The 13179-nt window shown below is 42.0% G+C and overlaps 1 protein-coding gene and 1 long non-coding RNA gene across 3 annotated transcripts; both read right to left on the bottom strand.

The window, feature by feature from the left end:
* Window positions 1–1534: 1534 nt before the first annotated feature.
* LOC130213502 (uncharacterized) lies at window positions 1535–3823 on the bottom strand. The gene is made up of 2 exons (XR_008835473.1): window positions 3748–3823; window positions 1535–3636 (listed from the first exon to the last, which is right to left on the bottom strand). It is a non-coding gene; the product is annotated as an uncharacterized LOC130213502 (long non-coding RNA).
* Window positions 3824–6593: 2770 nt separating this feature from the next.
* Window positions 6594–11323, bottom strand: sbk3 (SH3 domain binding kinase family, member 3). 2 transcript variants are annotated; one of them, XM_056445145.1, is made up of 4 exons: window positions 11049–11323; window positions 8908–9097; window positions 8250–8452; window positions 6594–7702 (listed from the first exon to the last, which is right to left on the bottom strand). In XM_056445145.1, exons 1-4 carry the CDS (start codon window positions 11052–11054, stop codon window positions 6926–6928), a joined length of 1176 nt encoding a protein of 391 aa, XP_056301120.1. In that variant the 5' UTR covers window positions 11055–11323; the 3' UTR covers window positions 6594–6925. The 2 variants fall into 2 exon arrangements, with proteins under 2 accessions (XP_056301120.1, XP_056301121.1); XM_056445146.1 differs by having other exon boundaries at window positions 8908–9055; window positions 11049–11322.
* Window positions 11324–13179: the final 1856 nt, after the last annotated feature.

The raw sequence follows: 13179 nt of genomic DNA, 5'->3' as shown, positions 1-13179 counted from the left end.
GTTTTTTTAAATGACACACACAAAAATGTTTCCTCTGGCAACAATTGTGTTTTACTCCTTGCCTTCGCTCCTTCTCGTCTCTCTCCCGCCCTGCACCATTCCTCTCGTGATGTGTCAGTGTAACTTTGGAGTCCAAGAGGTGAGCTCTCTCAAAAGAATGTGTTTTTTTGGTGCCCTATTTGAGCCCCCCCCCCCCTCCTCCTCCTCCTCTGATACAGTCACACATTCTTTTCCAGCTTTCTTTTCATAGAACATATTACTGCTTTCCAGCTGTACGCTTATCTCAAAGCCCCTCTGAGCATTGGCAGTCTACTCACACGTTGTGGCTGTTCCTGCTCTGATAATCCCAGTCACACGTTTGCAATTACTGAATTGAAACTGTGGTCTTGTTTAACTCGGTGCCTGTGTTGATCTGTTTGTGACGGTGGCATCTTTCTTTACTTACTGAACTCTGCATGCAAGCGCTAATCACTCAACAATGAAATATCGATTATGTTCACGTCTCATCAATATGAAATATCCTTCTATCGACGTCTTTGGATGTGATGTCTCCTGCATGTGCCAATGCTCCTCTGTGTGTTTCCTACAGTATGAGAGGAAAATAGGTAAAAAGAAGCATAATTAAATACTCACAACCTGTGCTGTCTTCCACAACTGCTTTAGGCTTATGAATCGTTTGTCTTCTCTTCTTTCCTATCCTTCCCTCTTTTCCCTCCTCCCCCTTTTTTTTAACTTTTTTGTCCTGCCCCAATCTGGTAAGAAAATCTAGCATGCAGCTACAATCTGATCAGTATCTCGTCTTTGGTTCACACAGACACCTTTATATTGCTCTTCTTGAGCAGACATTTTATTATACAGATATATTTTGATTTTTTTGTTTCTCATCACCAGACAAAGCTAAATATTCACTGTCATCTTCCACAGAAAGTATGGCAGATTCTCTTGTTTATTAATTTGGCTCCATTGCATTTGCGATGGCACCCAAGTGACTTTTTAAATCTTTTACCCAAAGTTTTGTCAACACCAACTCTCTTAATTTCAGTTAATAATGTCAGGGAGTAGGCTTGTCTGAATACATAGTTTACACATGTTTGCTAGTCATTTCTTACATAAGTTTCTCCTGGAATCTGCTTTAAAAAATAAAAAAAATGATGCAATTGACAGACACAAAAATTCCCTCAAGGCATCCAACCACAGTGGGCCTCAAATTGTACTTGTGCACTACTTACTTTAACCAGCAGGTGGAGCAGCGCACTCAGAATATGGTCTGAATGTACAGTCTTATGCAACAATAACTGAATTGATCGAGCAGCTAATGAACCACAGTAAGGATCAGAGAAAGTCTCATGTTTTGAACTTGTTACTTCCATGTCTGACTTTTATTCTCCACAGGAAGCACACTTTGTTTAGTGTTAAAATATTACCTGATTAATTGTTTAAGTTATTGATGAAGCAAACAACACTAAATATTCTGTTTTATATCGATGTCAACTGATGCTCTTGCTCAAACAAAAAGAGACATTTGAAAAGGAAGTGGTGATGGGTATTTTCTTTATTATCTTTTGACATAATAAACTACCGATCAATTTATGCAAAATACAAATGCAAACAATTATTTCACAAGTTACTTATTAATTTATTGAGACAGGAATAAAGTCTTCAAAACACCTGTTAAAGAATATAAAATGATTTTTTTTAAACACAATCCGACCCCATATTTTAACCAGTCGGCTTTTAAAACAATTTGACTCAAGTCACAATCTTGTGGGTTTGATTCTTGACTTCTTAACTAATTAGACACAAAGATTGATTCTAAATGGAAATCTGTTGGACCAAATTTGCTCCTCCACTGGCTCCCCACAGGGATGTGTGCTTTCACTCCTCTTATTCATCCTCTATAGGACCATTTTAAAGTATGCAGAATGATTCTGTTATTGTTAGTCGGCTCCAGGGCAACAAGACCAAGACTTTGGTGTGAGGAGTCTTATCTTCAATTAAACATATCTAAAATGAAAGCCATGATAATTGATTTTAGAAAAGAATGTCCACACACATGAGGTCATATCCACTAAGGGTCAGACGGAGAAATATGTGAAATCCTATAATATATCTTGGGACAATTATTGACCAAAAACTGAATTTTGATGCAAACTGTGAAGCTGTGTGCAGAAAGGGGTCACCAGTGTTTTTGTTAGTTTGAGGAAACTGTCATATTTCAACATTAACAAGGATGACTTTATTTTATCATGCTATTATTGAATACATTTTTCTTTGCTGCCATGGTTTGGAGGCCTATCTGTAAAAAACATAAACTCTCTGTATCAGATTGTGAAATGGTCCAGCAGGCTGATAGGAGAGTCACAGCTAAGCCCAGAGTCCCTGAACACCACGCCATAACAACAGATAACCGGCTCCATCTTAAAGGACGACTCCCACCCTTTGCACAGGGAGTTTCAGCTTGTTCTGTCTAGAGACGGAGGTGTTTAGTACCAATGGTGGAGAACAAAGTGGTATTGAGCAGCCATCATCACGCTGAACACATTATAATTATAACAGTGCACTGATTTGTGGCCTTGTGTACTTTTATCATCATGTCTGTCTTGTTGTTAATTGTAATGTGTGTCGAGATGAAGGCCTCACTTTACATTGCAAAACAAATCTACCTACGGGTGCAAACACAGTAACCTGAACCTGAACCTGGACCTGGAGATCATGTCTGCATAGCATTGCTATTTATACTTAATGTGTTCTTGTGAGGGTTTTTTGAATATTGCGCATTAACAGGCGAAGCCTTCAATAAGATAGCTGAAAAATAAGCACTAAAACTTAGTTCTGACTTTACAAGAGCACCTTTTTCAGCAAACTAATTTTCTCAGTTGACGTCATTTGGAAAAAATATCACTTAATATCAAAGAGTTTCCCCCTGATAAGAAGCCCAAAGTACTCCGCTACTCATCTGCTCTTCTTTGTTGTCTCTTGGCGCCATTTATAAGAGACGAATATGTAGTAACAGAAGGGTAGAGGTTAAATCTTGCACAATTTAATTAATTGATGAACTTCCACCATTGGAACACGAGGGATTTGAACACATCTTGCAGTCAGTTTTTGTTTGCATGTGTAATTAAACATTTGTCATTTCTGACCCACAACTCCTTGTCAGTTTACTTAAGCTGTCTTTCAATTTTCCCAAGTGGTATCTGTGCGATGATGAAAGTGACAATCGAGGCTCTGGTTCCTGACCCTTTGTCTCGGAGGCTCCGCGTGTCGATGAGATGCTTTTCATTAACGCCGTCGCTGCGTCGGAAGGGAAACTTGACTCTGCATTGACTCGGCTAATATAAATATTGCTAAACATTCCATTGAAGTCACAACTCTCACTGGCTCTCACCCTACGGTGGGCCATGTCAGTTCAAGAGTGAGACGCTCATCATCCCCTTGGCATATCGGGGCTACACGGACTCGAGGGTGGGAGCCTGTGGGGTGGCCCTAACAAGGTCGACTAGGCGAGGCCGATGACAGCTTGACAGATGGAGGCCATGTAAGCAGAAAAGAGGAGGAGGGGAGTCGAGAGAGACGATCACTTCTTTGAAAGTCAACCTGCCTCTCTTCGGAAACGCCGATCAGGTTATGGGCGATCTAAAAAGTTTGGGAAACATGCCAGATAGTAAACACATGATAATCTTTAGACTTGTTTATTACTTATGGCATTTCAGAGGCATGCCAGCTCTGCAATACTCTACCACCGACCTCCTTTTCACCCCAACACACCTCCCTCCCTCCTCTTCTCTCTGGCTGGAGCTGGTAGCTGTTGTGCTGTGTTTCCTACAACACACACACACACGCACACACACACGCGCACGCACACACACACACTCATGAATTACGACAAACTAGACACAGTGTTGCTCATCAGTGCTGATTTGAGGCTCTTCTGGTGACTCAGTGCCATTACTCTCGATCCCTTCTAAACATTTAAAGAAGTTGCACCGTAACGAGCAGCCAGGTGACAATGCTGGAGGTTTAGGGGTTAAATCAGGTCGTGATGTCCCAAGTGTAATTTTTACTGGGGGGATACATTTCAGACATTCGGCTCTACGAACTCTTTATTTGCTCACCACTCACCATCAATCTGGCTCTTATATCGGTGTCCAGCTACCACTCCCACTAAACGTGACATCTTTTATCAGATATCTGTCTAAATATATGTTACACCTGACATCTTTTTGCAGCAGCTGTGGGCGAAGCCATGTGTTGCGCAAGAGAGAACTCAAAACTCTCCTCTAAAGACACAAGCAAGGGAACTCACTTCATATAAACGATAGACTATTCATTTTAAAGATAATTTACAGGCCGTGAATGTGACGCCATGCCTTCACGGTGTTTACACTTTGTGCTGAAGTGAGCATCATTCGATACCTGCAGCATGGAATCAGAATTTTGCTGACATTACATATCTAAATCTGATGATGTCGGTTTTCCAGAACTTCACAAATGTCTAAAGGTTCGTTGTAACTTAACATAACTAAACATAAATGAAGCTGCATCTCTTTGACATTGTGCTGAGGACCAGTGGGTAAAGCGTGGTTTGGTTCTCCTGCTTTCATCTCTCCTGTGATCCGTCCTCAGATTCGCACCTCGATCAGCATCTTTCTGTTGGCACTCTATTGTCTCTGTGGTCCGCACCATGTGTTTCCATTTGTCAGGCTGTGGTCCTCCATTGACCCCGCCCGAGTGTCACCTGAGCCGTGTGTCCTCTGTTTCCTGGGAAACAGCGCATCCCAAACAGCGGCTACTCAAAGAGATAGCGTCTTAACGTAAGCATACTTCGGGACACTGCTAAAGAAGCTATACGTTGCTGCTACCGGAGAAGAGAAGGGAGAGAATGAAGGGGAGACAGTTGTCGCCGATAGACAACGTAGACGTGACCACAGGAGCGAAGATAAAAGGGAAAGACGAGGCCTGAGTGTCGTGAGAGGAGGAACACAGGAGGAAAAGTAATCAGCACGAGCGCCAGGGATAAAAAGAAAGCAGAGGTGAAGGAATTAACGGGCATGATGGGTCACAGTGTTCTATCAGATTGTGCTGCTCCAGGCCTGCAGGCGCCAATGGAAGCCTGACTTTTGCATTTGAGGTCTGTGCAGTGCAGATAGTCAGAGGGAGGTGATGATGTGCACGGTGTGTAAATAGATGGGTCCGAGATCTATTTATAAGTCCATCTGGAGTGGCTCTTAGCAGGGGTTAGCACATGCCCTAGTGACATACACACACACAACCACACTGCACATTAGCAGCCTGCTACCAACAGGGATACACTCCAACTTGAAATTGAGACGTTGTCCATATTTCAAATTTAATTTGAAGTAATTTTTCTTTTCTTTTTGCAGTGGGAGTAATTTCAACTCCCTCTATTGTGAACTAAAGTTACTTTTAAAGTTGTATTTTCTTCTTTTAGCCTACAGTGGTAAACAGTTGATAACATCATAGAATAATTCAGGGGCGGCAGGAGTGTGCAAAGTGGCTAGAAGCAATACCAAAACCTTTTTTGGATGCGTGTGATTTTTCAACCAGTAGTTTTCCTGTGTGACCGCTGTCGGACGACATGCGTGCAGGTTTCACGTGAGGTCTGTTTTACTGCCAACACGTCAATCGATCATGCATACAGCACAGTATAATATACTATAATAAAAGTCCTTTAGCTTCAGTGTGGAAAACCTATTTTAAATAAATTGTTAAAAAATAAATATTTTCTGTTTAAATTTCTTTTGTACTTTTTTACTGTTTATCTGCTTATATTCGATCTTATTTGACATTACTATGCACTAAACAACAAGACACATTCCTTGTATGTGAAGACCTACATGGCAATAAAACCTTTTCTGATCTTTGATTCTATCTCTTTGGTCCGCCTCAGGTAGTCCGAGGCCCTGGATTTGCATCACATACACTTGAAAGAAGATCACGGTGGTATCACTGTCAGCTTGTATTGTTCAGTCCAATTTTAGATGTGCTTCATCTGCAGCACCTGTTGCTTCACTACATCAGAGATGTCACTTCATACGTACTCGTGGAAAGGTTGTATAAGTTGTCCATGATTATTCAACAATAATTAATTTAATTATTTACAAGATGTGCTTATGTTTCAAAATTGTGTTGACTGGTTTATAGCTCACATTGTTGTATGACTGACTAAATTATTATTATTATTATTATTGTTATTATTATTACTATTATTATTATTATTATTATTATTATTCTTAAGACATTACATATTTATTCAAGAGGTTTACTAAGTTTATTTCAGTTGCAGCAGCAACCTGACAACCATATAGCCTACAGCGTGATCCCAATAAAACAGGTATCTTAGCTGGTTACTTGCACTAATCATATCAAATGTAATTACATTTTGTTTTGTTACATTTCATTACATGCATTTTTTAAATTTATAATCAATAATGTATAAACACCCAATGACCTTTGTCTAGGTTGTTCTTTTGCTTTAAAGGGTCAACATGTCTTCTGGTCCCTTGGTGTCCTGCATCAGAAACATTTATATTATATATACTGCATGTGTAACTCACAAACTGCTTCTCATGAGAAGTTCAATACAAAGAGTTTATTTTACAACAATGCGATCCAGATGTTTAAAGGCACTATGATGACACTGCTACTTTCAAACTTTACTTGTATTTTCTATGGACTCTTTTCATTAAAAAGACACATATTCACATATATACACACAGTGGAATACATAAAAACAATGGAAGTGGAAACTTTAATGAGGATATTTATACAAAAAGATATGAAAATATAGCACCTTATATATACGTTTGTACTAGATATAAGTCTTGAACTATACACAAAAATACATGTTTTACAAACATGTTACATTCATTAAAAACCTAAAAAAAATATCATAATACAAAGCTTATCTCTCCCCTCTTCCTTCCCGAATTAGTTCTTCTTCGACACCTGCTCCCTCTCTTATATTTCTGGCCTCCTTCTCTGCCTCGTCTGCCTTCCTCTTCTCCTCGATCTCGGTCTCCATCAGCCACGGCCCTCCCAGGTAGCTCAGGATCTCCTCAGGGCTGCCTCTGTGTTTGGGTTCAGGGTGGAGCAGCTCCTTGAAAAGAGTCATCACGAGCGGGCTGAGGCCCTCAAACTGTGACGGAGGAGGGTTGTCCCTTTGTTTCTCCTTCATGATTGTATAACTGTCTATTTCCTCCTCACCCCTCCACTCACCAGCCCTCATCTTCTCCTCCTTTTCAGTCTCCCGGTCAAACCACTCCTTGAATCTACGATAGCCATGGTCGTCGTGGGTGCTCTCCTCCCAGGGGAAGCAGCAGGTTAAGAGGCAATAGCCGAGTACACCGAGGGCCCAGCTGTCAATACATGGCTCCACCGTTATCCAAACGTCCTCCATCTCCTCCTCGGTCCCTTCCCACTCCCTCTCCTTCTGAGCCTTCTTGGCAGGTTGCACCTCAGGAGTGCAGAAGGGAGACTCGTACCAGACGGCACGAACAGTGGAGCCAATGGCCCGGGAGAGGCCGAAGTCCCCCAGTTTGACCCAGCGACAGGAACTGTCACACAGGAAGATGTTCTCAGGTTTGATGTCGCGGTGGACGAAGCCCAGCGAGTGGAGATGTGTGACCGCTCCGCTCAGCTGGGCCATCACCCTCTGGACACACTCTTCATCCACGCCGTCCTAGAAGAAAAAGAGAAAGGCAGTCTGGGTCGGTTGCAGAAAACACACTCGATGACTTATTACTGCATTGCATATTTGATGACGGATAAAAATGAGGTGAGGAGGTGCGATCAGAACATCGTTGGAGCAAAGCTGAGCAACATCTCTTGAATACCCTCACGTTGCTTAATTCACTCCCACCAGAGCAGAGGGCCTTCTTCTTATCAGTACTCTATTATGTTGTGACCCAAACGCAGAGGAGGGCGAGCATGTTTCAGGTGGTTGCTGACATAAATGAGAGCTCAAAAAGGGGCAGCAGTTACATTTCCCATAAAATCCCCACGAGAAAGACACCTGCAGACATTGAGTGTAAGTCTTTCGAGGAGCTACTGTAGCCAATGGGTGGATGGGGATTGGTGGGATATAGATGTCGTGGTTGCAACCCAACCAAACATTCAAGCTTTTGTTTTGCTGAAACCAAACAAAATCCTCTTTAAAGTATGTCAGACTGGACACGCCATGCAGGGCAGTCACAGCACATTTTACGCCACAAATCAGGCAAACTGACCTCTGACACTATCACACTGTAGAGGTCACCGTATAGACCAGCTTGCTGGGCAAAGACATAGTAGGACGGCGTGGAAAAGAAGATGCCAAGGGCCCGTGTCAGAGAAGGATGAGTGCAGTAGGAAAGGGAGAGGTTGTATTCTCGTAGGAAAGAGGTGAGCGAGGTAGACTGACGAGGGAAGAACTTCAGAGCCATAGGCGTTCCTGAAGGGGACGAAGCAAGACAATATGTGGTGAACATCACAACATCGGAGCAGCTATGGTCAAAAAACTGTCAACAGTCATGGTATGGGAGTGTTGTCTTTCAATGACACTGTGAACAAATATAACTTCCCCTTTGGGGCGACTCTGTTACACCGCTAAGCCCCGGTTGCAGCAACTCTATCTCAGAGAACATCCCAAAGCGCTTCATTCACGTTACAGCAGCAGAAGTGCAAAAGGTTAAGTGAACACTATCAAAAGACAGATCTCTGCTCGCATTACTGCACGGCATACCACACATGACATGCCAGGTCCAAAGAAACCTGGAGATAATGCGCTGCAGTGGAGATTGACCATTTCACCCGTTTCAGGTCTGGCAGTAGAAAGTTAAAGGCATAATACAAAAAACTCTGTCTAATTTGTCTAATTTTATATTTGAACTTGAATCTTGCACCAACCTCTCTTTCTGTGTACAGCTAACATGACCTTTCCATAGGATCCCTCTCCCAGGAGCTTCACCACCTGGAAGTGATCGGATACCTTCAGCTTGGACATGGACTGCGCTGACAGGAAGCATCGCTCATCAAGTTCCAGAGCTGCTGCCGCCTGGACACACACACACACACACACACACAAACACAAACACATCTATATTCATATTTTTGTTAGTGATGATCAGGTCAGTGGCATCAAGGAGAAAGCAGATCCACAGATTGACAGAATGAAGTCTAAATCTGTCACCTGATCCTCCTACACAACTGTACATTTTTAATATTTCATGTCACTAATAGTATTCCCCTGAGGTTTTCTTTCCTCGCATTCTCCTAATCAGAGTAACATATGCATCCACCTGTCGTCCCAGCAGAGATTAGTGGTGCATTCATTGTGTCATGTTATCACGTTCTTCAGATCTGGGATGATCTCCATTGTCTAGGGGGAATAAACTTCAGACGTCATCAACCCGATGTCTTATCAGGCCGACCGCGACATTTGGCGCCGTCACTCAGTTTCCACCATCGTTCACATTCGTGACGACTTTCTTTGAAGTAGATCACGCACCACATACTCGAGGTAATTAGGAAGGCAGTGAACAGTTACCACACACTGCTTAACACAAAAGATAAAGCGATAACATGTTTTTAATTTTGACCTTCCACGTGTTGCGTAACTGAGTTTAGTGGTCAACCGATATGCGATTAAATTACGCCTGTTTATCTGTCTCTGCAAACACATGTAACATCGTGGTGATTATTGCAGTAATATCAACAACTTGTTCTCATTTGGATTACGATTTTTTTGGAAATTTCAATTTTCCAATCCCAAATAAATCTCTGATGGTGACAAGAGATCAAATGTTGACGTACAAGTCTTTACATTTAATTTGAGTTAATTGATGACAATCTTTACAACGTGATCTCAGTTCTGAGTTACTGCTCGACAATTATCTGATGTGAAGCCAAAAATAAGGGTTCAGTCAGTCTGAGAGTGCTGCTTAACGCAGATGTTATCAATATATCTTTATTTTAAACAGAGCCAATGATCGGCCACATCAGGATCAATGGTGTAAAGATTGATGTGGCTGTATCTGTACACCAATAAGACATTTAGGGAAAACTGTGCATTTCAGACCAGTTCCAAATGTAAACCTCTGTAGGTAATAGCTTTATGGTGAAACACATTCATTTTAGTGCAAACATGGAAAAACAGTCAGATATTATTATATTTCGTTCAAGTTTCAAGTTCTTTATTGTCATATAAGAAACAATAACAGATCCGCTGTTGTTGGCAATGGAAACTCCCTCCAACAATGATAATTTATATATGTACACATAGTAAAAAGGTAATTATAGACATACAACAGTTAAATGATAGTGATAAAAAATAGGATATATCCCAAATAGCCATGTTTAAATCTATTCATCTTTTTTAAGTTATTAAATTCAAATCACAGTTGGGTTTCGTTCACAGAGTTGTTTACACTTGTTATCGCATTATTACATTCTTCATCAGCTCCTCATTCCACTCATGCTACATATAAAATAAAAGTGTATTATGTTTGGAGACACTGAAACATTAACCGCGAGGCATGCACCCAAGACATTTGCTGCACCAGGTGCATCCTGATACATGCCGTGTCCTTGTGAACCGAGGTGATTATTAAACAAACCCTATTAGTTAATGGCCTCGGTATAAAGCGACAAGTGATCTGAGATTTTAAGAGGGGCTGTCACGAGCTAAAGCCATTGACAAATTTGAAGTTGGATACAAGTGCTCAACATTTACAAGCTGAAAATCCTCTCAACAACATTGTCTATCAAACCTTTGCAGCCTCGCAGTCATTTTGCAATAAAAGGCCTCAACGGATTTGTGTCATTCCTGCATGTCTTCTCATCATAGCGCTGCAAAAACACTCTTGTGATATGAAACATAAAACCCCAGCAGGTTTGCACTAACAGGAAATAAGTGCACGTTTTAGTTGCCATCATTTTAGTTCGCTTTTTTGCGGCACATTGTGAGGCTTTTCTGAACTTTCATTGAGGTGTGCATGAAGCATCTGGCAGCTGGACTCACGCTCACAGCAATACATTACAATACTTACTGTCATTTTCTGTTCAGTTGGTTGATCTCTGCTCACTTTCTCTCGACTCTTCTCAGCATCTAAAGACGTAACCCCTGGTTACTGGCTATACTGTTGCCTGCTCGGCTGATACTTTAACTGTAATAGAAGCTGATATGTTTCCCTTTGCTCCGCGGGTCCTTTCAGGAGCACAGCAGCTTTATAGTGGCAGCGCATAGATGTTTGCAGGAGACCTGGATGTTGGCTGTGTGACTCTGTGCACACACACCTCCCTCTCTTTTCTTCCTCCTGTGCCAGCTCTCTCTATCTCGGCTTCTCTCCTGTTATGCTGGCAAATACGCGTGAACCAGCTACTAGGCATTTCAAACCTCTCCCTCTCTGCCATGTGCCCCCCCACCCACCCCACACACATACACACACAGACACACACACACACACACATTCTCTCCCACTAAGATAAGATAAGATAAGATATATACTTTATTAATCCCCAAGGGGAATTTAGTTCTCTGCATTTAACCCATCCTTAGTAATTAAGGAGCAGTGGGCTGCAGTGATGCGCCCGGGAAGCAACTGGGGGGTTCAGTGCCTTGCTCAAGGACACTTCGACTTGCTACTAATGGGGAGAGCCGGGATCGAACCGACAACCTTGGGGTTGCAGGACGACCCCCTTACCCCACTGAGCTACAGCCGCCCCATAGCAGTGTCAATATTCCACCATTTACAATCTGTCACTCAGCCTGACCGATTTAACTCGTAGCTCTCCTTCCTCCCCTCTCCTCAGCTGTCACTCACTTTCTGCAATTTCATATACAACCTGGATCGTCCTCCTCTTTCCATGTTTCTATATCACTCTTTCGCACCCTCTCAGCGAGTCTGAGGCAGGAATTCCCACACAGTGTAGAATCTCTCATCTAATCAGCTGGTATGCTGGAATGATCGGAATAGGCCAAAAGGCTGTATCCGTGATCCCTGAATGTTACTGGGATTACTGGGACCAGTGAAGCATGCCATTTTACTGTCCAATAGCACTGCTCTTTCTTCCTGCACTCTAGGCTAACTTTGCAGGGGGATGTTAATTTAATTTCCCAATGAACTTCCTCAATTATTTTAAGTCTACATAAGGAACATCTTTAAGGTTTGTAAGTGCTTTTTTTCTTTTTCTCATCTTCCACCCTCTTGTCATCAAACACATCTTGCTTTATCACACTTACATGGCTGACATCGGAAAACACCTTTGTTCAGTGTTATGCTCTCTACATGCCAGCTCAGTTTCCTACCACTGCAGGTCAGGCCTCATCTCCAGCTCCCACAGCCTCGACACCCTCCTCCTCTTTCTGTCCACTCAGATAGATTTCCCTTGGTACAACATACTACAGGACTATACTTTCCACTGGCTTAATGGTTGTTTGTTATGTAACACAAACACTGGCTGCCATCACAACGCCGGGTCCCCGCTCAGGTTACTACCCCTGCTGCGGTTTATGTGGCTGGCTGTGACCAACATGTGCTTTCATGTTTTTGCTCACACCATAGGGTCCATCGGCCCCTGCTGTGACAACCTGCCACCATCTGAACTCAACTTCTAGCACTTTCACCAAAGTTGGTGCCAGGAAATAAGAGTGTGACTTTCATTCACAAATGCAGGGGGTAAAACACACACACACACACGCACACACACACACACACACACACACACACATCAATCTTAGATGCACACATGCTACATGAATGTGGATACATCAAGAGTCGTGCACACATGCACAAGAGCACACACTCAGGACAGCTTTGTTGACAGTTACTGTCAAGTGACATTATGAACGCTTTGCTATTTGGTTACATGTTCGTATTTTTGAGTAAACTAAAAAAGGAAATTGTTTTTGCTTACGCGACAGATGAGATGGTCTTCTCTTTCATCTCTTTCACTTGAGATAGTATATAGGACAACACACACATGTTATCTTAACTGAGAGAAGACTGCAAGATTTTTTTCGTCATAAATTGACATAATATATAATTTCAGAAAATCCTAATTGTAAACCATTAACTAAATATATTAATACATTAGTTGTACAGGTAACAACATGTTTACATTTCCTGATATGTGTTGTGAGACCAGTGCAATAAAATAAATAACATAGTTTGGAAATGA

This window comes from Pseudoliparis swirei, chromosome 22, assembly GCF_029220125.1.
Source record: "Pseudoliparis swirei isolate HS2019 ecotype Mariana Trench chromosome 22, NWPU_hadal_v1, whole genome shotgun sequence".
NCBI classification, from domain to species: Eukaryota; Metazoa; Chordata; class Actinopteri; order Perciformes; family Liparidae; genus Pseudoliparis; species Pseudoliparis swirei.
This window is presented reverse-complemented; position numbering and strand designations above follow the sequence as displayed.

Excerpts from the sequence above, each read along its gene's own strand:
- sbk3 (XM_056445145.1), bottom strand. Across the intron at positions 8,453-8,907 it reads AGCTGTACACAGAAAGAGAG|GAACGCCTATGGCTCTGAAG; the intron begins GTTGGTGCAAGA and ends CGTCCCCTTCAG. Across the intron at positions 7,703-8,249 it reads ACAGTGTGATAGTGTCAGAG|GACGGCGTGGATGAAGAGTG; the intron begins GTCAGTTTGCCT and ends TTTTTCTTCTAG.